Source organism: Gouania willdenowi, chromosome 5 (assembly GCF_900634775.1).
Source record: "Gouania willdenowi chromosome 5, fGouWil2.1, whole genome shotgun sequence".
NCBI lineage: Eukaryota > Metazoa > Chordata > Actinopteri > Blenniiformes > Gobiesocidae > Gouania > Gouania willdenowi.
This window is the reverse complement of record NC_041048.1, coordinates 7,018,877-7,046,454: the sequence shown is the minus strand read 5'-3', so window position 1 is coordinate 7,046,454 and position 27,578 is coordinate 7,018,877. Positions and strand designations below refer to the sequence as shown.

Genomic DNA, 27,578 nt, shown 5'->3' with positions numbered 1-27,578 from the left:
ATTCCAGCGTTCTCCTGGTCCACCACATTCAGAAAAGGTAGAAGATATAATAATCATTTTAGGATGTCAACCTGTTGATTTGATGACTATGAATTCACTCTAATAACAGTATGCTTCCACAGATAACATGGCAATCATTAACCCTTGGGACACCTTTGGAGACCTTCTGCTTATTCAGTTTTTGAATTCTCAATATCTCATTCAGTCTAAAGACTAATTGTATGAACCTTGGCCAGGAGTTTTCTTTTAATATCATGTCCATAATTCCTTGATCACTTTAATTTCTGGATCTATAGAACAAAAGATATAAAGTGTATCACCACTCTGTGTTCATACAGATTTGGTCCCATTGACTCCCATTATAACCACATATTTTATATATTTAACTGTTATTATGACTTATGACAGTGGTTTTTCCATAAATACCTAATAATCTAAGCTTCTACCTTCAAAATAAATACAAAATGCACCTTATTTTTTTGTTATTTGTGTTTCTTTCATTGAAAAAGTTTGTGTTTTTATGAAAAGATCTGATGTGCGAAAAGTGTGGAAAAATATTTATACATGTATATGACATTTTGAAGACACCTTTATGACGGGTAATATTTTGGTACCTAAGAGCAGAGTGTAGGTTTTGTTTTTCATTAAATGCTCATAACTCTAAAAGTAATAATGCTTCAAAATCAATGTTGCTATCAATTATTTACCAAGTCAAGGCTGTAATACCAAATATTCCATTTTACACCCTATTTTTTGGGGGAAAAAAATCCTTTTTTGTGTATTTTTTATTGAAAAAAATTGTTCTTGTGACAGAAAGGGCATATAAACATTTTTAAAAAATGCCAAAATATGATGAAAATGATGGAGATGGGGGGATTATATACTGTACAACATTTTTACAACAGTTTTATGAAGGGTACCGTTTTGGTGCTCCGAGGGTTAATGAAACAAGCCACACACGTCAGACCATTTACATAACACTGTCCACATTGATTGGTTGATCCATAAATGTTACTCTGACTTCACTATGGCAGGAGGGAACTATCACATTCCCACCTTAAACAGACAAAATATGACAAGAAAGTCTTGTTATGAAGATGTCAGACAGTTCCACACTTGCATTCTGTAGCAGTCCAAACGAGTATTAAATCAGTTCTATGAAACATCTGCTGCATGCTTGTCTGATATGGCCAAGTAATCAAAAGTCTTTCGTCGAGGCTTGTTTAAAAGTCAGAAAAACTGAGCAGTTTTTCACACTTACATATTAAAAGGAAAAACTGTATTTTGAATCACAGAATTGTGTGAGAGTTTATAAGTCTGTCTGTTTGCAGAAAGACTAGTGCTCACATGCCCAGTTCTTTCCAAATTGATTTCCTCTCATCATTTATTACATTGTTGTTTCTTGTTCACTTCATTTAATCTGGATGCAAATTTGATCATTATCATTATTATAACTGGAAAAGGTGGCTTCATTATGGGTGAGACTTAATACATTTAGTTGGTGGTTGGTTGTGATGGAAAAACTGTGCTTCAAATGCACAGGCTTGTGAATTCACGATCATTCGGATGTCTATCTCACAGGTCGCTGATGTTCTCCAGGTGTTACATCACTAAACTCGGTTCAACGTGCATCAGTGAATCATGGAAGCTTTGATGTGACGGCACTAATGTCTGAAATGCTAATCTGCCTTTTGTGTCGCTACTAGCCTTTCGCTAACAAGTAGAAAGTGTGCCACTGAAAGTTGCAGATGCAGTATCTTCACCTCCTGCCTTGAGACCAGAATACATTTAAATAAGAATCAGTGAGATAATGACTTTCACACAGATTCGCCTCATTACTGCGTTCCCTCCCTGCCAAGTATGAAACCCCCCCCTTTATATCCAGCATACAAGGTCACATTACACAGCTGAAATCAAGCAGCTACGGAATGGAAAATGGTAAATGGACTTGATTTATATAGAGCTTTATTACCACCAAGGTAGCGAGGTAGTGCTTCACAACACACCAATGGGACAGGGCTGCAGTACAAGGAGCAAGTCGACCATTGGCAATAACTTATTATTCCAAATTAAATTACTCTGAATTAAAGTGTTCTGTTTCGTATTTACATGGAAATAGTTATTCCAAATTGAGGTTTACATAGAAAACAGGTTTATTCAGATTTATTTAATTCAGCTGTAGGTCTGGGGTTTGGGAAGGGTTCTGATTGGACATTATTCACGTCTATCGGGAAAAACACACAACAAACCGCTTCGTTTTGGCTACAACACAGAAAAACACATAATAAGTGCTGTTTTCACTTTTATTTTGATTATAGTTTTGAAGCAGCAGCTCGACAGTAACTAACTACTGATTCACTTTGGTCAGCTGAGGAGGAGAAAGGAGGCGGACGACTGTATTTTGGTCAATCAAAGCCAGCGGTTAATGCAACGGCTGCTCTACCTCCACTCTACAGGACACTGAGTGAAAGGAGAATGACCCGCTCATCATTATTGAAACGCTGGTCTGGTGCAGGGCTTCATTTCCCCGATAAAGCCTGTTTCGTTTGCCGATTATGTGTATTAAGTCTGTGTGTCCGTGTGAATGTCTGCATGTTCATGCTTTCGTCCATCCACTCCTTTCATCATATCCATATCTCCTAAGCCTCTTAGTAAATAAATAGTCTCGACCCGAGTACGGGCAGCCATCTTGGATTATGTCATCACCAGTGCTTCATTACATCACCATTACATCACCAATTTGAGCTCCTCCCATGAGGATCCCATCTCAGACTTCCAACAATATACAAACACTCCTTTATCCATTAACTCGAGTGTGATGAGTTAATAGATCTGTTTCTTTGCTGGATTTATATTTATATTTTCTCATTGTTTTTACGTTACCTTGTGTTTTTATTGGATCAAAAGTTTTTTGGTTTTTTTTATTGTGGTTTGTATGTTTTTTATGCTCCCCCATATCTTTGCACTCTGAATTTCGCCTATTGGTGACAAATAAAGTTGATTGATTGATCACCGCAACAGAACGACCATGCGCAAAACAACCGGAATTAACTTAAAGCAGAATGAACCTTTACAAGTTCAAGGAATTATTTAATTCAGAATTAAAATAGGAATAAACCAGCCACCTAATTCGGATTTGAATATAATTTGGAATTCCCATTTTCATTCGGAATTAAGTGTTTACAAGGTCAGTTTAAAGAGGATTTAATTTTTATTCTGAATTAAAGGGGAATAAAGCTCACATGAAAACGTGGCCACTGTCTTGACAAAAGAGACTTCGACAAATAGGCCACGTTTTACTGGGCTTTATTTATGGCGATTAGTTCTTATCTACCTTCCAAAAAGAAGCTTTTATTTTCCAGCTGCTGTATTAAAAATTGAATTTTTTGTTGTGTGGTTTTTTCCCTTTCGACGTGATACGTCACGTTCTTCCCCAGTCCAATCAGAACCCTTCCCAACCCCCAGAGCTAAAGCGGAATTGAATCAACATGTTTCCATGCAAATCTTAATTCGAAATTACCATTTCCATGTAAACACAAAACAGAATACTTTAATTTGTAATAATTATTCAGTCATAAAAAACATCATGTACAGCTATTGCCCTGGGATTGAACCCCCAGAAGGTCAGAAGACGACCCCTCAAAGTGGTGACAGTGAATAATAGAAATGTATTCATCTATGTGGCCTGAGGTTTGCCACATTGAAGGACGTTAATTGGTGAATCCATATGCTGCACGGAGCCCGGATGGGGGGTGCAGTTGATTAACCATGTGACCTTTCACCCAGGTTTCTGTGGCTGAGTTGACCTTTGCGGTGGCCCTGTTGGCTTCCTGATCTGGTGATGGCATTTCTTGTCATGCCGTATATTTTGGCTAAGGCTGTCCATCTTAGGGTGATGGAATAGGTTTGGAGAGGTCACCGTGTCTCACTAGCTCAGCCGGTGTAATTGCCAAGTCTGCCCATTACAACAGTAATGATTCATTCTTCACTCTGACCATCTGTATTTGACTATTTCCGCACAGCGTCGTCCCCTCTTAAATCTACTCTGCCCACACAATATCTTCCTCTTTCCTACTCCATATTTGTTCTAGCTATTTTTCCCCTGCCAAGTTTCCTTTTTGTCAAACATTGCTTATCTCTTTTCTCCTTTTCTTTCTCTCTCAGAGTCAGCCTACTTTTTTGTTCCTTTTTTCTTGATAGCTCATCAAATAGTGCTGCAGTGTTATGCTATTTGTGCCCTGCCTGGCTCTTTGTGAGTGTGTCAGACAGATTACCTCTCATAAGGCCCGTGAGCACACGTCACATCGGCCCTCTCACATATTTCCCCAGTCAGCTTCGCACTGTACATTGGCTCAGTAAGCAGAGCCTCCAGTCCTACCCCAGTCCATTTATTCAGATCCAAAACTGAGCCTTATAGCGACGTGATTGTTATAAATCTTTACAGCGAGCACTTAGAAATGAAACATCATGGACACTGAGCCCAATTAAGTTCATGAATCAAAAAAAGAGGCCATTCTACTTGTATGAGATTATACAGTGGTGTAATGGATTACAATGGAGCAAATCTGATAAGGTTTATGTGCATGTAGGAGGCTGTTGGTTTTGCTCCCAGCTTAGCTTCAATGATATAGCATATATGAAACCAATGAAAAAAATATTCTAAACTCAACTTCAAGGTCCAGGGGCCAAATCTGGCCCTTTGGAGCATCCAATTCGGCCCGCGGGAGAAAGTAAAAATGACAGAGAGAGAAAACATGAATCATTGTGTAATTGAAACTTTTTCGTTTTCCCAGCGCTTATATTATTCATTTTTAATTATTATAAAATCTTAAAAATTTTCTCAAATTATTACATAAAATATTCCTTCAAAAGCCCGGACATGGGAGGAGTTTGGTGAGGCCATGGAGAACGACTTCCGGACGGCTTCGAAGAGATTCTGGACCACCATCCGGCGTCTCAGGAGGGGGAAGAGGTGCACCGTCAACACTATGTATGGTGCGGATGGTGCGCTGCTGACCTCGAGTCGAGACGTTGTGGATCGTTGGGGGGAGTACTTCGAAGAGCTCCTCAATCCCACCGACACGCCTTCCAATCAGGAAGCAGGGCCCAGGGACTCGAGAGTGGGCTCTCCTATCTCTGGGGCTGAGGTTGCCGAGGTGGTTAAAAAGCTCCTCGGTGGCAGGGCTCCGGGGGTGGATGAGATCCGCCCGGAGTTCCTCAAGGCCCTGGATGTTGTGGGGCTGTCATGGCTGACACGACTCTGCAACATCGCGTGGACATTGGGGGCAGTGCCTCTGGATTGGCAGAACGGGGTGGTGGTCCCCCTTTTTAAGAAGGGGGACCGGAGGGTGTGTTCCAATTATAGAGGGATCACACTCCTCAGCCTCCCCGGTAAGGTCTATTCAGGGGTACTGGAGAGGAGGGTCCGCCGGATAGTTGAACCTCGGATTCAGGAGGAGCAATGTGGTTTTCGTCCTGGCCGTGGAACTGTGGACCAGCTCTACACCCTCAGCAGGGTCCTTGAGGGGTCATGGGAATTTGCCCAACCAGTCCACATGTGTTTTGTGGACCAGGAAAAGGCATTTGACCGTGTCCCTCGGGGATTTCTGTGAGGGGTCCTCCGGGAGTGTGGGGTATCGAGCCTCCTGATAGGAGCTGTTTGTTCCCTGTATGACCGGAGTCAGAGGCCAGAGCTGCCCTTTGTCACCGATTCTGTTCATAACTTTTATGGACAGAATTTCTAGGCGCAGTCAGGGCGTTGAGGGGGTCCGGTTCGGGATCCTCAGTATTGCATCACTGCTTTTTGCAGATGATGTGGTCCTGTTGGCTCCATCATACTGTGACCTTCAACTCTCACTGGATCGATTCGCAGCCGAGTGTGAAGCGGCCGGAATGAGAATCAGCACCTCCAAATCCGAGTCCATGGAAAAAGGTGGAGTGCCTTCTCCGGGTTGGAGATGAGGTTCTGCCCCAGGTGGAGGAGTTCAAGTACCTCGGGGTCTTGTTCACGAGTGAGGGAAGGATGGAGCGAGAGATCGACAGGCGGATTGGTGCGGCGTCTGCAGTGATGCAGAGTCTGCCCCAGTCCATCATTGTAAAAAGGGAGCTGAGCCAAAAAGCGAAGCTCTCGATTTACAGGTCGGTCTACGTTCCAACCCTCACCTATGGTCATGAACTTTGGGTCATGACCGAAAGAACAAGATCACGGGTACAAGCGGCCGAAATGAGTTTCCTCCGTAGGGTGGCTGGGCTCTCCCTAAGAGATAGGGTGAGAAGCTCAGTCATTCGGGAGGGGCTCAAAGTAGAGTCGCTGCTCCTCCGCATCGAGAAGAGCCAGATGAGGTGGCTCGGGCACCTAATTAGGATGCCCCCTGAACGCCTCCCTAGTGAGGCGTTCAGGGCACGTCCCTCCGGAAGGAGGCCCCGGGGAAGACCCAGGACACGCTGGAGAGACTATGTCTCTCGGCTGGCCTGGGAACGTCTCGGGGTCCCCCCGGAAGAGCTGGAGGAAGTGGCCGGGGAGAGGGAAGTCTGGGCCTCCCTACTGAGGATGCTGCCCCCGCGACCCGGAAACGGCTAAGCGGGAGAAGATGGATGGATGGATGGAATATTTCTTCATTGAATATAAATTGGTCACAAAGCTAGGAATTTTAAAGTGAAGACCCTTTTGTGACTGATATCTGTCACGTATTGCTTATGATTGTCGGTTTCTTACATATTTTGTATTTTATGTATATGTAAAAGTGTTAACTAGGTCACAATAATGTTGAAATTACTTGTTTTTAGAGCATAAAATATGTGGCCCTCTTGAGATCAAACTGCCCTGTAACTAAAATGAGTTTGACACCCCTGCTTTAGAGCATTCAATTTGCATAAATAACAGAAAAAAAACATAAATCAACGTGTAAATTAAGATTCATTCAGTTGTAGATATTACAGCCCATCCAAACACACAAAATCAATTAAACACAAACATATTTCCAGGGGCTCGCACATGATGACAATCTCTAAGTGCATACAGTTTTTTTTTAAAAAGTCCTGCCATTTTTGTTGTTGTTCAAAGTATTCCACAAAACTTTCCTAAATTGAATAAGAAATGAAGAAGAAGAAAATGTAAAGTGAAGATCCTGCAGGGACTGAAGTCTGTCACTTATTGCTTGGAGACTGTACGTGCCTTACATACTTTACATAATATTCATACATGGAAGTACAAACTAGGGCACTATAATGTTAATAATGCTTGATTTCATCACCTAAAATCTGTGGCCCACTTGAGACCAAACTGGTTCATATTTGGCTCCTGAACTAAATTTACTTTGACACCTGAGTATAAACCCTTAAGTTAGATACGAAACAAAGATCCATTCAAATTTGCTAAATTTAATCAACCACGTGTTGAATTTAAACATCTGCCATATTTACTCTGTGCATAATGGAGTAGTAAATGATTCATTTAGACCAGTTGGTCATTTACCTACATAAGCATGGAATAATAACAATACTATCCTTGAGCAAATACAAGCACAGTCAAACAAATTGCATAATGGTGTGAGGACAGGCTTTTCAAGGTAAGCAAAATAAATCATTCTGAGTCCATTCTGAGCTGTCTATTCAGCTCTCCTGTTCCATCTGCTTTTACAACACATTATCGGTCTTAGAATGGTCCAATTAAGTCAAAACTCACACTCCGATCAAGGACTTTTCTGTGCAAAAGCCATTCAAACGAAAATGCTCCGGCGTGCTTCTGGACAAGAGCCACTACAGCTGCTTGATGCCCTGTCACTCAAAGTTAGGACAAAAGAAATGAATCCAATTGAATTGCGTGAAGTAGTCACAGATGGAGATTTACATCAATTTGTCCTTCACCTCTCTGAAAACTGAAGCTGCTCCACCTTTGTCCAGCTGCATAATGTTCCACCATAATCACTATGTTGCACTTCACATACACCCAGCTATGGTAATTGAAACAATAATGAAGTAGATTAAAGGGTTAATTTGTAATAATGGATTTGAAATTATTGTAACGTCAAAAATATGCTCCTAATGATGTATTTCTGTAGATCACTTAATCAAACAAAGCTCAGTAGTTTTTACTTTTTAAAACATAGAACGTTTAAATACATTTATGGTTAATTCCACTAATTCTACTCGCAGATATTAGTTTATTTGTCATGCGGCATGACTGTCCCTGTCAAAGCAGTTGGTTAAATTGGAACTGAAATGAGATATTTGAGCTCAGATTACTCACTTAGACGTGACACAGCCATGCTGTGGGAGAAATAAAGCTCCTGTCACAGAGAAGTCATCTTGACTTGAGTCTGAGGCTTGAAGCTTCTTTTTTTAATATAAAACTGAGAGCAATTTTTAAAAGCACAACTATTTACAATAATGCAGACATTTAAGGAAAATACATTATCAAGCTGCACAATGGGAAGTGTTTATGAACTGTTTTAGGCAGGTTTTTTTTCCCTCGTCCTTCAGCCCAAATACCCAAAACAAATGTAGCACTCCACCACCAGAGAACCTTTGATTATACCAAATACACTGTAAGGTTTCTCTCTACCTTCTGCCAGGGTCTTTTATTGAACAGCTTTTAAGGACATATAACAATAGCAGTGCTATTTCAATGTGGTTTATTTTAGTTATAGTCACAAGTACAGATTTAGCAGGTCTGCTGTTCCTGCAAACACACCTACCACAACACAGGTACAGTAAGTATGAGAAGCAAGAGTGTCTGTGGCTGTGCTTGAAATCACATTTCAACATATTACATAGTACTAAGTTTGACGTCAAAATCAGTATGCAGTGCATACATTAGATAGTATGGAAAAGTTGAGTATGCGAGAAACACTCAGATGTATACTATATCAGGACATTGTTTAAGTATGCATGTTGCTATGAAGACCTTCGAGCATACACTGTATGTCTGATGAAATAAAGTCAAAATAAACCAAAAGATCTTTTGTGGATTTTATTCCAGAGCTCTGGCATGAACAAAAAGGGTGCAGATAAAGAGGTCACCAGATGAAAACTATCTTTTGGCTAAATCTGACTCATTTACAGCATGTCTGTTCATTAATGTGCATTGTCCTTTTTAAATAATCAATAAATTCAAATTCTTGTGCACACTAGTCACACTCAAACGCCCCATGATGCAATGCGAATGAAATGTAAAATGGTCCTGGGACCAGCTTCAAGCTAAAGATCAAACATCCTCTTTTCAAAACAAAAGCATCTCTTCTTGTCTTCCATTGGTTTTTAACCCCTTTGTAAACAGGGCTCTTATTTTGAAGTTAACCAAAAGTTTTGTCAGTAGCACAATGTCAGGTCTACAAAATGTCAGCACGAAATGTGTTTCTGTGAGTTTTATGGATCAAATGACCACATGTTGATATTCTACTTGATCATTTTTTCACTTAATATGCTTTCAGTACTTTCAGACGTGGTGAATCAAAGGAGATATTTAGCATCGGTGTGCTTCAGGTTTTTGTCATTGTAGGTTCGAATAATAATAACTGCATTTTTATGCCTCCGTCCATCCACTCTTCTCATTATATCCATGTCTTTTAAGGCTCTTATTAAATAGTCTAGGCTGGAGTCAGGGCTGCCGCCATCTTGGATTATGTCGTCACCAGCGCGTCATCGCCGCAAGTCGCACATGCGCAAAACGATACGAATGAACTTAAAGCCGCTTTAACCAAGTGAAGTGTTCACGAGAAAGAGGAATTATCGAATTCTTTTATTCCACTTTAAATAGGAATTAAAGCTCCCATGTAAACACAGCCTATGAAGAACAGTTATCTTCATGGCTGGGCCCTCCTTCACACAAAAAAGAGTCTGGTACAAACGTGATTTAGCCGTATATCACAGGACAGACCAACTCTGCTCCGTAACCTTGAGGTCATGTGAAAACAGTGCACAATGTGTGTGAATGTAACTACATGTAGCAAACAACAGAGTGTCAGGGCCTACCACAGACAGACATGAAAAATACAGAAATAAAACAAATATCTTTCAATTCAATAGCTTTCTCCTTTTTTTTTTTTGACCAGGATAATTCGTGTCACCCCATTTCAGGTCGTGACTGTGAGATGGAGGTTTTGAAAACATGTTTGATAACAATCTAAATATAAAGCAAACATGCAAACAATATGAATGAAATGATGAAAGACACGAAGGACATAATATTAGACAATAGTGGGAAACAATAGAGGGGGAGGATGCAGAGATGCCAACAGAGTTTTTTTTTTTTTTTTTTTACAAGTGATTCCAGTGGCACGCAGAGTGAACATACCTACTTAATCATTAAGTGCAAGGAAAGCAATCAGGACAATGAGCTTCCCCTGAGTGCTAACAGGAGGGGGAGGGGCCAAACACACCCCAATGACAGGACTGGGGCTGTTTGAAATCATATACTAACGTACTATACACTACTCACTCAATGAGTATATACTGTCTACTATATACTATAAGTATGGTTAGGACAATGACCAATGATGACTGTTCCCGCTGAAGTAAACTTCCTAGTTTCCCATGATGCATTTGGAATCAATGACAAAAACCATAATATACCCAAGTGACCAAGTGATCAAGTAAAATATCAACACAATTCATGCCGACATTTCTGAGATTTTCAGAGTGCGCTATACTGATAAAACTTCTGGTTAACTTCAGAACAACAACAGCCCTATTTACAAAAGTGTTAAAGTAGTAGAGTAGCCTAACTTTATTAATCCCACAGTGGGGAACTTTACTGTCATGACAGCTCAGATAAAGTGAAGAAAAACACAGAATACCCAAAAGACACCTGAAAAATAGTACAATGAAGGAAATAAAATGTGACAATACAATAACAGAGGCAATATATAAAAGTATACATAATAATAATAAAAGCTGGTCCCAGGATAATTTTACGTTCTGCAATTCGCAATGCATCATTGGACGGTTGAGTATGACTAGTGTGCCCACCGTGCATACTTAAAAAATGTCCCGATATTGTATATATTTGGGTATTTCTCGCATGTTCAATCTTTTATACCAGCTGTAATCAAACGTTTTTGGCTCAAGTACCCTTTACTTTTAAATTAAAGTACCCCCTTTGTCCGACAACTTGCTCAGATTACTGTAAAACAACACCTATAGAACATAATGATGGAATGAATGAGTGATAACACACATTTTAAAGAATCTCATTTTGTAAATAAGTGGAATTAAATAGTATTCAGGCCTGAATAGATTTATTTCTAAAGTTTATTTCATTTACAGTCATCTCCCTCCTGATGTGGGACCAAGACTGACCTTGTATTTTCAGTTCATGTTGTAATCAAAATAATTTCGATTATCATTTTGTATATTTTTGGTGTGATTTTGTGTATTTTGTTCTGTATGTTCTTTTTTATTTTTCAGTATATTTTTTTAGCGTATTTTGTGTGTTTCTGTTGTTGTCTTCGTGTGTTGTTGATATTATTGGAAGGATTCTCTCAGTGTGTGTGTTTTTGGTGTCGTTTGGTTGGTTTTGTCATTGTTATTTTTGTGTATTTTCTAGTGATGATGTATGTTTTTCTCTCCTTTACTGTGTCTTTGTCGTCGTTTTGTGAGTTGCTGATAATAACTAGTATTATTATCATTCTTAACTAAAAATAAACAATATAAAACCCCATATTCTCAATGCTTTCATTTAATTTTCCCTTCTCTGTCTCTCTCAAGTACCCCCTGTAGTGCCATCGCGTTCCCCTAGGGGTACACGTACCACCATCTGGGAAACCCTGTTTCATACTATCTAATGTGAACGCACTACATACAAATTTTGACGTCAGACTAAGTACGAGTAGTACATTAGTATGACATTTTGAACTCAGCCTGGTCCACATTTCTACATTAAAGTCATGCTTGATGGTTTGTTCTTACCTTTTTGAGTCTTCCGCTCCTGGTGCCAAGGAACACCACACTGTGCCCGTTGTAAATGTAGGATGTGATGGAGGTCAACCTGTCCCTGCCCTCAGTGAACACAGTTTGACCTGACACCAGCTGAGAGCCCCCCAAGGGTTGGTTTATGTCCAGGCCACAGAAGTGATCGTCTATGGGAACAGGCTGCAGAGAGAGACATATAAGTCAATAATGAGCAAAGGAGCAGAAATGACTCCAGATGTGCGTGCTCGTATAAAAGCAGCAACACTCAGATGGATTTCTACTGAGCCAGATATGCATTAAAGGCATAATTTTCAGGCTAAACTGTTACTTCAAAAGAATCCTCCCTCCTGTGCTCACAACACGCCACAGAGAAGAGTCAATATTGGCAGGGCTAGCTAATTACTGATGAAGCACATGAGGAAAAACAGATTTCCAGTCTTCTTGATCATAAACTATGAGTGCAAAGCACAAGAGACGACAGGTTTTGATTAATCTTGAAAACAAGCTACATGTTTTGCGGTCCAAATCATTTTGCAGAGTGCACCTCAAACCTTGGTAATTGCTTGTCAGATTAGAAAACCACTTTTTTTTAAGGGCTTATTTAATTAACATTCAGCAGCTCGAGGTGAACTTTCCACTTAGCTCGAGTCCTTATGGAATGACAATAAAATGTAGTGCCTGATAAATGGATCATAAGCAGGGGCTGTTCAGCAGGAGTGATTTAAAATTAATATACATCATATGCAGGACTAATAATCAAGTGACAGTTTTTATCAGTTTTTGACATTAAAGGTTTTTGTCATCACAGCAGTCATCATAACAAACCTAAATGGACCACATCATCATATGGATGATGTGTAGAGCCAAAGATTTATCAAAATGTCTTCAATACCTTTACAGAGTTCACCCATTTCATCTCAGTTTATATTTATATATTTCCGTTTTTGATTAATTTTCGTCATCTTTTCCTAATCACATTTCATTACAGGCTATTAAGCCGTTACCAAATCGTGCCAAACATGCTTAATGCCGTTAATAGTGTTAACTATTGTCATAATTTCAGATTTATACACAGCAAAAAAGAGTCTAAACAAGGATGCACTGAAATCAGACAAGCTTTTACACGAGTTAGCTACATTTGCTAAAATGGAATTCATGGCAAAATATATCATAGAAATGCGTGATGTTGTCCTAAAGCATGTTGGTAAGGGTTTAGTCCATGTCACATAGCTATTTCCATCTCAAAAGCTGAAGTCCGTCATATCATTTCATATTACATGAGATTTTGCACAAGAATTGACATTCCCGCCCATCTGATCAATGATTTACAAAGACATGTTGCATATAAATCTGTGATATTTTCCCCAATACATGTATCTGAGTTTATATTCAGGGTCACATTGCAATTTACGCATGATTTTGTTTGAAAAACAAAAAGTATTTAAATTTCCGTTTCAGGAAAATAATTCAGCTTTTTGTTGAATTTGTATTGTTTTATTCATTCATTGTCTGATTTTGATTGCCCTTTATGTGCCACACATTGACCTCCTTTTAATAAACACTGAGCTTTATTTAACATGGATAACCTGGATTGACTAACAGAATAAAATAAATTTAAAAAAAAAAAGGTCAAACCAATTGAAAAACAGAAAAAGATGCATTTGTTACTTTCCTAACACTGGCATTAATTATCTTCAATGACATAAAACTCATTTTTCCCTAATATATTTTTACTCTATAAAAAAACAAACAAACAAGAGCAACTAGTAAATCATTGATGCGGATTTACTCAATGATTAATGATAATTGCTGGGAAAATAGATTAAACCACTGATAAGTTCTTATGTGTTAGTTTACAATTCAATTCTGAGTTCATAGTATTTTTTTATCTAATAGTTTATTTTTACTAATTTAGAAACCCTTTTATTGCAGGCGTTGTGCAGGACTACTGTGATAAAGGGTCTGGTTCTTTAGGTATACCTGCCAATTTGCAGGTCCTACAGGAAGGGATTATGGGTAAAGACCAAATAGATGAAACTCTGAATACAGGCAGATAATAAAAGGTTCCTATTGCAGCAGGAAATGTCTGACACTTAATTTTAGGATTAGGTGTTTATCCATCGCAGGGTTCCAACAGCTTCAGTCAAATTAAATTCAAGACTTTTTAATGACATTTGAAATGAAATTTAGGACCAACTTCACAGTAAACAAAATTGAGAGGAAAAAAAATGACACATCAATTACATAAGGTTATGATAATTTGGTCCCCAAATTAAACACACAAAAATACACAATATGGCAAAAAAAAACAGACTAAAATAATCAAAAATCACTTAAAACACACAAGGTGGCTACAAAAATAACCAGAAATCTATGAAACAACAAAAATCCAACTAAAAAAAAAAAAAAAAACATTAAAAAAATTCTTCATTGAACACACAGGCAATTTTTGTTAAATTTGCATTTCGCCATGTTTATTGAAAGTTGCTACAAGCATGACGTGCATCTGCACAGAGTCCCGTTGCAACCACGTCACTGTTTTGTAGTTGGTTCTGCTGTCGTGGTGTACAATGTTACATTCAATTATATACTGTATATTTAAAAAAAAAACAAATGTTTCCATTTATTTTAAAATGTGACTAATTAAAATCATAAAATCCTACTTATGTGTTAAAATTTAAGACTTTTGAAACATTGATTTAAGACATTTTAATGACAATTAAGGCCCTATTTTTAGATTAATGAATTTAATGCCTTTTAAGATTTTTTAATGATTTGCGGGAACCCTGCATCAGGAGGCAGAGAACAAAAAATGGACTTAATAAATCTCCAAATACACAATAAGGTGAGGGTAGTCTTTTTGGACCAATCCAAATGTTTATCCTATCATCAAATTAAGCAAAGATCGTGACTTCAAAAGTGGCAATAACTATAATGAAACACACTGTACAAGTAAATAAGCTTTATCAACTGTTCAGGCATCTTTTAAACATCGCTCAGGGCAGGAGTTTTCAGGATTATTGTACTTATTAAACAAAACCTCACTTAGTCAGTACAGCACGTCCTTGGTTTTTGTTTGACTAGAGGAGGGAACATCAAACAATCATTTAAATTCCTCCACTGATCATGTTTCACGTCGGATAAGAAGCTGAACCGTATTTCTTTTCTCTTCCAGTTGCCTTTAGGAATAGCAATGTAAGTCATTTGTTAGATGTCGTGATCTAGTCACACATGTGGAACTATCGGAGCAATTTATGAAATTAATATCATTGTTTTCAGGGTTGCTTTCAACTTGTTTCCGTGAAATTGACTCATTAAAACTCACAAAAAAGCCCAGACTTGGGCATTTACAGGAAAGCCGTTTTTTTCTCCTTATGACCAATATCTCCAAGGGTACCAATACAGCAATAAATAAACGTTAGAAAAAGAACAAAGGGAGGAAGGAGGAGGTGAAGCAGAAGCCTGTGGGCGAACAACAAAATGAAACAGATTTGTACCAAAGTGAATTTTCAGCATAACTCTGGTTTTGTTAGATGTTTTCTTGTCGTTGTGTACAAATGAAGCCTTTGGCGGATTGACACCAGGGATGCTCATTATCTCCAGTCAACTTCCAACGTTGGCATCTCTGTCCTCTGGAGAAAATGTGGACTGTGGAGCACTTTAATCTGCTTCAGTCAAGCTGGTTTAACACTACAAATACAAAGTTACACTTACTTTTGTAAATCTTCTTAAAACTATACTGCATGTCAAAAAAGGGTACACAACTTAAAACACAAATAACTAGATTAATATTGCACTAATATTGCCTTAAACTGATGGTACACCATTATTGGAATGTAGAAGGAAGAATAAGAAATAATCCACTCCACATGGTTTTTTTTAAGTATTTTTTGCTCACACAATGATTTTCTTCTTATTATTATTATTATGTATTTATTTTATTTGTCTGCACATGACTTCGAAGGTCAACATTAATTGTAGCGCAATCTTTTCGCGACAGCAATTCATGTTTTGTTATTGCAATTAAATAAATGAATTTATTATTTTATTGCACAATTGTGACCATCACCAAGAACGGGTAAGAAACACTTTATTAAAGGGAGGGTATAAAAAGAGAGAGCAGTGTCACATCTAGGTGAGGGGGAAGGGAACAGGGAAAAGGGAGTCAGGGTAGGAACATGTAAGAGGTGGGGAAGAGTCGTCTGTTTTAAGGTGGAAGTGAAATGTTGTGTTATACTTGTGCTTATTGTGTTGTGTAATCAATTAAGCCAGTCTGGTGACAAAGTCTTTCTTTTTATTAAAAAAAAAAAACCTCGCTCTTGTAAACACACATTTGGACGTTGAAAAGCAATATTTCAAAACCAAATGACCACGACCACATCTCCAGCATAATGGATTTGAACCAATTAGAATATGTAAAAACAACCGTTTTCAAATTCCTTTTAAAACAATGTAGTAATTGTTCAGAACTGTCTGGGTATATTGTTTTGAGTAAAAGCGTGTAGCTGTGTTGGGGTCAATTCTAATTGTAATTGCATAATTGATAATTAATTACAATTATGACGTAATTATAATTGTAATTATAATAATAAAAAAAAAAACCTGTTGCCGTCGTAATCATAATTAAGTTGTCAATGAGTTCAGATAATTGACTTTGTAATTGTAATTGCCTTGAAAATTCGAAAAAGAATTGTCAATTATAACTTTACGCAAAAATGGGGAACCATGTTACAGTGTTATGGACAGTTCTACACATATGTAATAATAATAATAATAATAATAATAATAATAATAATAATAATAACTAGTCATTTTATTTATAAGTGCTTTAAAAAAAAACTCAAAGACACTTTTCAGTCAAAACAATTACACACAAGTACAAAAGAAACCAACAACAACCGAGGCAAGTACATAAAATAAGTAACAATCATAAGTTAAAATCTACTTTAAAAAGCTAAGTATTGGTGAGTGATTTGAAGGTTGGAGGGTCAGTACAGTGTTGAATGTGTGAAATATGTTTCATATCAAGCTTTCCCACATTTTACCATTTTAAAAACATTAAAATCAAGGGGTATAGTGACAAAAAACAGGCTCAGACGCCTACACCAAAAATATTAACACCTGTATTTCCATTGATTAGGAAGCCTAACGAGGAAACCAAGAGATCATATGATAAATATTTGTTTTTAGTGTATGTTACAGCTGATTTAGGACCCATTATCATAAGAGGCGCTTAACTTTTATTAGGTTATTTATTTCAGGCTTAGCAATTCTGATTAATTGTAATTGAACTTTAGTAATCGGGAATGTAATTGTAATTGACTTTCTGAGGATAAAAAATGATTATAATTTCATTGTAATTGAAAAACATGCTGGTCACTACTCATAATTGAATTGTAATGAATTGTTTCATGGGTAATTGAAAATGTAATTGTAACTGAAAAATGTAATTGACCCCAACCCTGGTGTGCAGTGTAGGCGTCTCCACTTACTGCTTTAGTGCACTGCACATCCTTTCCCAGCAGCCAGTGCAGCTCCAAGTTTCCTTCTCCATGGTAGCACGACTGCAGCCGCTCCTTAATTTTTGTGTTGATGTCTTGGATGGTAAAAATGCACAGAGCAGAGTGATCTGGAGGGTCATGGTACTGCTTCTGTCCCTTGGAGAACACAGCAAAGAGGACGTCCTCCTGAGCGCTGACGTTCAGCGACCTTGCCAGAACCCTGCCAGCCTTGGACAGGTACGCTGCCTGCAGCAGACGGTACTCCTCCCCTCTGTGAACGCACCCCACGGGCAGCGACACGTACGAGTGGAACTTCTTGTCTCCTTTGCAGAGCCGGATAATGCGAGAAGTGTAAAACAGGTCACCAGGAGAGCTTCCCGCAGGCATTCCGTTCTCTGGGATCTCTGGTTGGACGGTCATGAAGTAGACGAAGCTACCACTTGCAAAGCCATAGATGTAGTAAATGTCAAAGTGTGGAACAAGAGCCAGTGTGTCGGAAGGGATTTTGATTAAAGACGACACAAAGTCAGTGTGGAGCTCATAATCAAGCATGGAGGACGACTCTGGGTCCTGAGGCAGCTTCCGGCTAGAGATGGTGGGAAAGTAGTCCTGTTTACTGCCGACAGCCGTGCCGATGTAAAGAGTGGCATCCTTACCCTGGGAGGGCACGATAACTCCAAACATAGTCCCTGTCTGGTTGTCGCTGGAGAGGTAGTGCTCTTTCTTATGTGTGGGCTCCACAAGAATGAACAAGTCATCCAGCCTCATCAGCTTACAGACGCCCTGATAGAGACTTCCACAGGCCAGCAGTCGGTTGTGCGAGTAGTCGATGAGCAGCAGTTTGTTCACGTTATCTGTAGACGCCAACGGCTCCGAACACGGCTGCACAATCAGAGGAGGATAACAGGCCTTGTTGTCATACTCTGGCCCGGTATCGTGAGATACTAGGATAGTGAGATTAGCCGACAGCTTGTAGATGCGGTTGACGGCTCCGATGTAAAGATCCCCGGTAGATTGGTGCACAGTTATGTGGTTCAGTGACCACTCGCGTCTCTCTGACTGGAAAGTGTTCAGAGTCTGTCCGAGAGTTATCCTTAGATTTACAGTGACTAAAGTCAATAGCCACAAAGCCAGGGGCGACAACATGACCTTCTGAGGACCACGATAAGTCCATCTTTTATTCCAGCACGTTCCCATTCCCACGAGGCCTAAACACTCCCTGCACTCTAAACTTTTTCTTTTTTCTGAGTTTGTTATCATTTAATGGTAAGTGCTTGAAGAAAGATGAACTCAAGCATTTCCTTGTGATCTTCACATTATTCTGTAAAAGAAAAAAGACAAAGACATGATTAGAACCCTTCATACATCAAAAGGACAATTTGAAATAATCTTGTCCAAAATATCTGTGCTGGTTTTCTCCTACTTGGCTTCGTCAGATTCAGGAGACGTTAAATAAAGATGCAAACGCGTGTTCAAACTGTCTTCTCTTATTCACAAGAGATGATGAACTATCAACAGTGGATTTGTTATGAGTAAAAATATTAAAATAACCTATGTTTTTTTCAACAGAGCGGTTTTGCATTGTGACTCGGTTTTTTCCTCTCTTTGAAAGACTATTTATTAAGAACTATATGTACTATTTAAACAGTCACATTTCTGGCTCTGTGTATCCCATTTTCTGCTTCGTGTTGTTTGTTTGAATGGTTGAATCTAAGAGGAATTAATTACTCTCCACTGCAGCCGAAATTCAAAATTCAATCAAGGTTTTTTTTTTCTCCATTGCTAGCAGGGGATCATTCGATATTCAGAGCTCAGTCGCATAAAGTCCAGCTCTCCGTTGATTAGTATCATCAGCATATTTTAAAAGGATGTTTCCAGAGGGCAAACATTGACCGTCAAGCATCAGATAGACTTGGGTCTTTCTTTCCTACCATGGCCACCATGCATTATTCAATAGACCTCTTTAACCAATGATCAATGTAATGTAACCAATGTGTTTATTTAAATATTTTTGTAAAGGATTTTGTACTTGGATTTCCAAGCACAACCTTTTAAACAGCATGGTCTAGGCAACTGGTGGCCCGGGGGCCACATGCAGCTCATGGTCAAATTTTGTGCGGCCCACTAGACAAAATTGCAATTCATACAGTTGGAAGTTACATGAAGCCCAACATAGCATACAAAACTTCAGAAACACAGAAAACGACTGCAAAATACACAAAATGTCAACAAATGTACACAAAATGACTTCAAAGACACAAAGAGATTGCATAAAAATGACAGAAAAATACACAAAATGACAACAATAACACAAAAATATAACAAAAACACACTTGATAAACACAACAAAAATGTGCCTTACTGACAAGAAAATAGACAAAATGAATTCAAAAACACACAAAATGTCTAAAAACTCAAAAACACCAAGAAAACCCACACAAAAAAAGACTACAAAGACAAAACTTTTTGTTCTTTCCCGTGTTAATGCTCAAATTGGTCTTTATTCTAAATGCTAACATGAATGTTGATGTTGATAATGTGGCCCTCGGATCAGACAATGACATTTTTGTGGCCCCGTTTTTCAATCAAAAATGTCCACCAGATACCAGAGGTTGGAGGACACAATTAACAATCTTACAAAAACTAGTCTTTACAAACAAGATTTGTAGAAAACCACCTTTGAGTGCAACACATTGAATTTTGAACATAATGGGGTACAGCAGCAGTAGCTAATACTAAGTAGGACAAAGAGGGGCTGTTTTTAACAAATGTTCGCTGAAGTTAGACAATAAATGACTGGATAACCGTTTCTGTAATGGCATGGAAAACTTTTACTGCCAGCTTTAATTCACTCAAGAGTCTTAAAAACACAATGGTCTAACTTAGTTCATCACGATTAGCAGGGGTGCACCCAACCGTTTTGTTTTGTTCCTCAGTGGAGCACCTAAGGAAATGTTCTGGACACCTGTTGAGACTTGATGACGGTGATTGATGCAAAAGCACCGTCATTGTTCCAATAATACCAAATGAAAAATAAAACTAAACCTTTAATCCCAATCTCAAAAGTGCCTCAAAACCTCTCCTTTAGAAACACTTGACGGCTTTAGTTCAAAGGCAAAAAGTATTTTTGGCCCGTATTGATTAAAAGCAGAATGTTTTCCCAGTCAGACTTCATGGTATAAGTAAAGGTTAAATGAAGACACTCATGTCAGATCCTAAAGCGTGCGGTGGCTGCTCTCAATTGGCCGACCAACAGAAGGTTGGCTGAGTTGAGCTAAAGCCAGAGATCAGGCGGATGGACTGATACTGAGCAGTATGGGCTCAATCCAGCTCCACTCCAGCATCTCCTGTCCATCTGTCCTCACCACGCTCACAGGGGGTGGGGGGGGCAGTCACTCAAGTGCTGCGACCTACCCTTCTCAATTTGGCAGTCTCAGTATGAGCAACTCCACCAGTAATTGGCCACCAAAAAACCGTTTCTACCACAAACTACACTGCTACTCAGATGTTTTAGGTTTAATATTTGCTTTCAGATTCCATTTACGATGGTTTGAAAAAGTCAAGCTGCAGTATTTGATATTCATTGTCTTTGTGTTAAATGTTTAAATGTGTTTCTCTTTTATTCTTTCCATTTTTAAGAAAATCCTAATCGTTAGAAGAATGTGTGGTAGTTTGCACTGGCTCCAATATTCATATTTATCACACTCTAAATATCAGTTTGTTTGTAAAGTGCTAAACAATGGCCAAAATCGGCTGTATTGGCAGCAATTTTGATTTTCAATTGCAGAGGTAAAGGTTGATATTCTGAATCTGCATACTGTACTTAAATTGAACAAATAAGCTTGGTACCCCACTTTTGCCACCAAATGTTCCTTACAGTCACCTTTTTCAGAATGGGGTCTAGTCTCATAGTAAACTGTTGTCCTCAGACTCCTTTTGCTTTGCAATTTTATTTCTGTTCTTTACTGTTAAACCTAATTAAACCACAAAAATTGTTGATATCCTAAGGGGAAAATCCTCAAACTGAATCTTATGAAAGTTCACGAGCCCAGTCCCGCTTCGCACTCTAGCCCGACCGACCCAGCCCTGAGAACCAATCCTTATCCCGAAGTTACGGATCTGACTTGCCAACTACTAAATTTAAAGAATCCATGCTTAACTGAACTATTGCAGCAATTAGTGCACCATTAACCCAACACAAAACTACCATATTGTGCTCTTTTGGCTGTAAACAGAGGCTAAACTCGTTTCAGCTGCCCACAACAATGCTCGTATGTTGCTACGTCATGTGGGAACTATATATATCCGAGCCTGTGGTCACGTGACTGCCCTAAAGTGAAACGTTCTCCAGGCATTCTCCAGGTCACATGACCTGGCCAAAGACGGTCCGTCTCTCCAAACTTACATGGTCGGTATTTCAAGAGGGAAGTCCCGCTCGGAGCATTGATACTGTCAAGCACTGTATATTGGTCTGAGGAATCATTTAAATAACTCATATGGGTCAACTCTTTAGGTCACAAAGTCTGCGGTGTGAAAAGTAATTAAAGAGAAGACAAAACAAGAAGAATAAAGATATAAGGAAGTTGCAATGGCAACTGAGACTTCATGGCATTAAGGCAAGCAGCCTTGTTGTTTAATCCAATTCTATTCTCTTAACTTTGGGCACGTCCATGGCATGCGCTCATGCTGCTCCGTGTTTACCCTGGATTATGGAGACAGCTTTTGTCCCGGTTCAGTCCTCCCTGCTGGATTCTCTGCCTCTCCACTCAGACAAGCTTCAGGCCAGACGTGACTCATTCACACTTGTGTAGAGAAACACGCTTTGCCGTTGCCTCTGGGAATGCAAGCACTCAGTGGACACCAATCACAAGGCAGAAGGAAAAGCCGACCTCCTGCGCTTCATAAACATGACCCTTTGACCTGAGTCTGGATCAGTGAAACCAAGTCTGTCCTTTTGGTTCTAGTTTTATTGAGAGTAAATGCTTTCATGTAGCTTCTGTTGGATCCTGATAGGCATGACTCATGGGGCAAACACGATGGGTGGGAAAGGAATGATGACTTTACCTGTTCTCTCAACTATTTGTCATTCTCATATATTCTTTTTTTGATTTTTTGAGAAGTGTTCTTCCTCTAAACCAGTGGTTCTCAAACTTGTTTGGCTCAAGTACCCCCGTTCTCTTATGTCAGAATCCTTGTACCCCCTTTGTCCAGCTACAACGTTTTGCTAAGAAGATTATAAATAAAACAATTATGGAGCATAATGAAGTAATGAATGAGGGTTAACACACATTTTAAAGGATCTAACTTTGTAAATAAGTGGAAAGAAACTGTATTTAGTGCCTCATGAATAGATTTTCATAATTTCCTGTCATCTTCCGCCAAATGTGGGACCAAGACACACCCTTGTATTTCCAGTTCATGGTCTAATCAAGATCATTTTCATTATCATTATTATTTTAAACCAAGAATAGACATTTTAAAATCTCCATATTTTTCATGCTTTTATTTGTTAATTTTCCACCCTCTCTCTTCCTCTCTCTCAAGTACCCCCCTGTAGTGTACATGTACAACCATTTGAGAAACACTGCTCTTTATCAGAGGGTATCTGGTTATAAAAATATTTTTTATTGATAAATCATGCTATAATTACCTCTGCGAAGGGGGTTTATTTTTTTTTGTTTCTCTTTCAGCAGGATTATGTTAAATTTTTAACCAAAGATAGACCTTATTCAATGGAAGATTCCATTGAATTTCTAAGGGCACGCGGATCAATATACTGTTTTTGATTCATTTTGATAAAAATTGAAAAATTCTCTATCTCTCAGCAAAATTTCAAAAATTAATGTTGTAATTCATAATTCGTAATAGACAGATCTTTATCAAATTGGTGGGTTCCTCTATTACCACAAAGACTTTCATTCAGATGGGATCCATATTGTTCATTCCATCGTAAAAAAAAAAAAAAAAAAAGGGTGCCCAACTGCCCTACTGTTTCTGGACCTACTGTATTTTTATTAATGGGGATTGAAATATGCAAATAATGAAAATATTTTCTTCTAAGCCTTTAAAGTTTGAATGACTATTGTTCTATGATCAGGATCACTGATCCAGCTAACTGCCAATATCTGGCATAAAGGAGATTAGGGTTTGCGCTCTCTGGGTGCTGTTTTTTTCAAAAGCATTCTTTGTAGGGATGTAACGATGCACACAACTCCCAATACGATTCGATTCACAATACTGGGATCACAATACGATTCTCTCACGATTTATTTTACAAAATGGGACTGTAGACATATGATGACTGAAAAATATTCCTTTATTTTTTTTGGGTTCAAAACTATAAAAAACTGTACTGTTTTACTTTTATTTTTCATTGTCAAAATAATCCCTTGATAAACTATTCAAAACAATGCAATTTAACTAAAAATAAATCTTGAATGAAATAAATAAAGGAATAATACAAATGAAGAAGAAGCCTATGAATTTAAATTCGGGTTCTATAGTAAACAATGCAAAACTGCATAATAGTTATTTTTCTTTTTAAAAGTACAACTGAAAATGTATGTTGTGCCTTAACAATTGGACTCAAAACGTAATATTACAGATATTATTTCGGTGCTAAAGGGGTAAGCAATCATTTATGAATATGTTTAAGAGTAGAAGGCAGCCAGAAAGAAAGTAGTTGCAGATTCCGCCCGCCGCCAATACTTCTGGATAGCGCCCTCTGCTGTTTAAAAAAAGTACTGCGATTCAATTTTTACAGTATCGATGTGAACAGTGATACCTATGAATCGATTTTTAACTGCCTTACGATTAATCGTTACATCCCTAATTCTTTGTGTTAGTTTCCAGATTCTCAATTTTTCAATTTTAGTGAGTTAGTGAGGTTGGTTCCTCAATTACCGCACCAAGTTTCACTTTAATAATCAAGGAACAATTGGTAGGATTCAGAATTTTTGGAGACCAAAGTGTGTGGGATGTCCTGAAAATTTGTTGAGATGACATGGAATGTCCCTCATAATAAATCATGTGATTGTTGATCTTTATGTTTAAATTTCAGATTTTAGATGTGAGTGAGACTATAGGCCAGACATAAGCAACTGGCGGCCCGGGGACCACATGTGGCCCTAGATCTAATTTTATGCGGCCCCCAAAGTAAACATACAAATTACAGAAAAATACTCAAAACAAAAGCAAAAATACATCAAAAAATACAAAAAATTACAACCTTGCAGGAAAATGCAAGAGAAAAACAGAAAATATTTTTTTAAAAAAACACACACATAATGAGAACAATAATACACAAAATTACAGAAAACAACAACAAAAGTACACAGAAAGACAAAAAAACACTAACAATAACTCACAGTACTCACAAACAAGCAAAACGACAACAGAAATACATACAAATTTTGCACAAATACACAATATGACTCCAAAACACATGTATTTTACAGGAAAAATGCACTAAATGCCTCACAATGAGCAAGACAACAACAAACATACACAGAGTGACAGAAAAACACATAAAATTACTATTTTAAAAAAACTCTTTGTTCTTTCCTGTTTTAATGCTCAGATCGGGTATGATCATGTATGTTGATCATGTGGCCCCAAGATCAAACAAACACATTTTTGTGGCCCCACTGTGATAAAAGCTGACTACCACTGCTATAGGCCCAGCTGCCAACAGGCTGAGCTTTAAAGGTAAAATAAAAAAGATGGCATCCTTGTTTTTTCCACAAATGTGGTCATCATTACTCACATCAGAGGTGATAAAAAAAACATTGGTTGTTGTTCTGTCATGATTAAAATCTTGTGCAGTAAGAGATTGCAGAGTTTCCTGTGACTGTGGGTTTAGGAAGTTGTCAGCAGCTTATGTTTACACTGTCTCTGTTTTTTTATTGGGAGTAGAAATAACTTCTGCACTTGTGAGCAAAGGCTGCACTCAGAATGGAAGCTCACGTGAGACACTTTTTGTCTTCTGGGTTTTTAGGCGGTCCACATCAGCGGAGTCAATGGGGGGGAGGGGGCGGGCGTTCGCGTTACACATGAATGGGCTGGGAGGACGCCAGTCTGAACAGAACTTGACTACCAAATGAATAAATGAAGGCAATTAGTAGCTGTGTTTACAATGTTCTAGAGACAGAAGTAGGTCAAACATGTCAAAGACAGGAGGGTGGAAGGAGCCAGCAAACTGGAGCCAAGAACTGTCACTGGTACCTATAGTGATGAGTCAGGGAATTAGGATGCCTTTATTCAAAATGACTTTTAAATAAACGTCATATTTGATCACAGGGAATAAGTGTGGGCTTTTAGTCAAAGCAGCGGTTTATGATTCTGCTGCATACGTCTTATCCATGGCTGCATTAAGGAAGAGGAAGCCTGGGGAAAAGGGTTTGGAAGTCCTCATCACAACTTAAAATAATTACAAACACGTTATCTTTTGAAAATATATGACAAGAATGTGGTCTGATGCTTTACTCTGAAATCAAAACAGAAAACAGCCAGAACTTAAAAAAAAAAATCTTTATCTGTTGCTCTTAATTCTAAATACCTGGAATACGATGTTTGGAGAGAATATGTAAACTTGACTGAAGACTTGTTAGAGCCCAATATGTTGCTAGACACAAATTGTTATTACATTTTTTTAATAAAACCTGAAATGTAATAACTCGTCCAAAATGTAACAAGATCACCCAAAATGCAAAAACTTTCACATATATGTTTTTTTTGTTGTTTTTTTTCCCCTAATGACAAATATTTTTCTTGCCCCCAGAAGTGAAAGTAATGGATTACAAGTACTCACGTTACTGTAATTATAGTTGATTTTATGGGTACTTGTACTTTCTCAAGTATATTTCTAAATCAGTCATTTTACTTGTACTTAAGTATGTTTTAAAAGAAGTAAAGTCATTCATTACATTTCTACACCCAACCATTACTGAGTAAAAAAATGTAATGTAATTTTTAAATATTCAACGTACATTGTGAAACTACAAAGAATAAAATGACCAGACAACAGTTTTATATTTTGATAAGCGCATTGATATGACTTTGTTGTAATTTGCGCTATACAAATAAAATTGAAATGAATTGAACTAAATGCACCACTTCATAGCCGACCAATCAGATTAAACATAATGCACCGCACCAAAACAGCATTAAATTGAGGTTATTTTCTCAGTTTTAGAGTTCATAAATGTAGCTATATTTAGAGCCTGATAATTTGTTTTATTTTGAAGTGAATTCTTTGGTGTTATTTAATTTTTAAAAGAAAAGTACATTTTGAGCAACATTTTTTTTTCTACAGATGCCTTTGTGGAAAAATAATGAATTCAAATTGTACAAGATTTGATCTTTTCATTTTTAAGTTTATACATGAGATGTTTACTGTATGCAAGGGAACAGTGGCAAGATGTATTACTAAAAATAAACGTGGGGGGTGAAAGTAACTAATAACTTGTACTTTGAGTAATATTTAATTAAGCTATTTTTTATTGTACTTGAGTATTTTATGTATGACTTACTTGTACTTGAGTATAATTTTAATTATGTAACAGTACTTCTACTTGAGTGGGAAATATCAGTACTCTATACCTCTATATTATTGGCCAGTTGTAACATTTTGAATTTAATCAAAACATTTTAGTTTAATTTCAGACTCAGCATTATTTGTTACATTATTGACCAGTTATTACATGTCAGGTTCTCTGTCATTTTCTTTTTTAATAACAATTAAGTTCTTGTTATATTTCGGATCGTTGGGGCTAAGATTTACTGTTTCATAATTTCCCAAATTCTCTTCCAGGATTTATCCATTTCTGCGTCATGTTAAACCTTTCCATTTCTTTTTGGCTTCATCTTCTTTCCCTGTTTAGATGATTTTATGGGCTTTTAAACTAAACCAACAGCTAAAGCTGTATTTGTACTAGTGCCTTTTCAAATTTGAATGTCGTCAAAATAATGTGAACCGCTTGTCCATCACAACACTTCAGATGAAGCTCTGCATTCATTTACTGGATAACATGATCACTGGTCCAACTGTAACACATAGCGAGAGATTTTGAACAGGATTATCGTCAGACTTCGACATTATTATTATTATTATTATTATTGTAACACTTTATAGACTTTTGGTCACTCATTTTCTGGTAAAAAAAATTA

General features: G+C 37.9%; 1 protein-coding gene across 2 annotated transcripts in view; it reads right to left on the bottom strand.

Annotated features, from left to right (window-relative positions):
* LOC114463452 (plexin-A2-like) overlaps positions 1-27,578 on the bottom strand; it is a 123,996-nt gene that overhangs the window by 82,582 nt on the left and 13,836 nt on the right. For both annotated transcript variants that reach the window (XM_028447005.1, XM_028447006.1), the window contains exons 2-3: positions 17,403-18,732; positions 11,908-12,090 (exon numbers count right to left, since the gene is read on the bottom strand). In XM_028447005.1, the coding sequence (XP_028302806.1) occupies positions 11,908-12,090; positions 17,403-18,671 (1,452 nt within the window). In that variant the 5' untranslated portion in view covers positions 18,672-18,732. The remainder of the gene's footprint in view (positions 1-11,907; positions 12,091-17,402; positions 18,733-27,578) is intronic.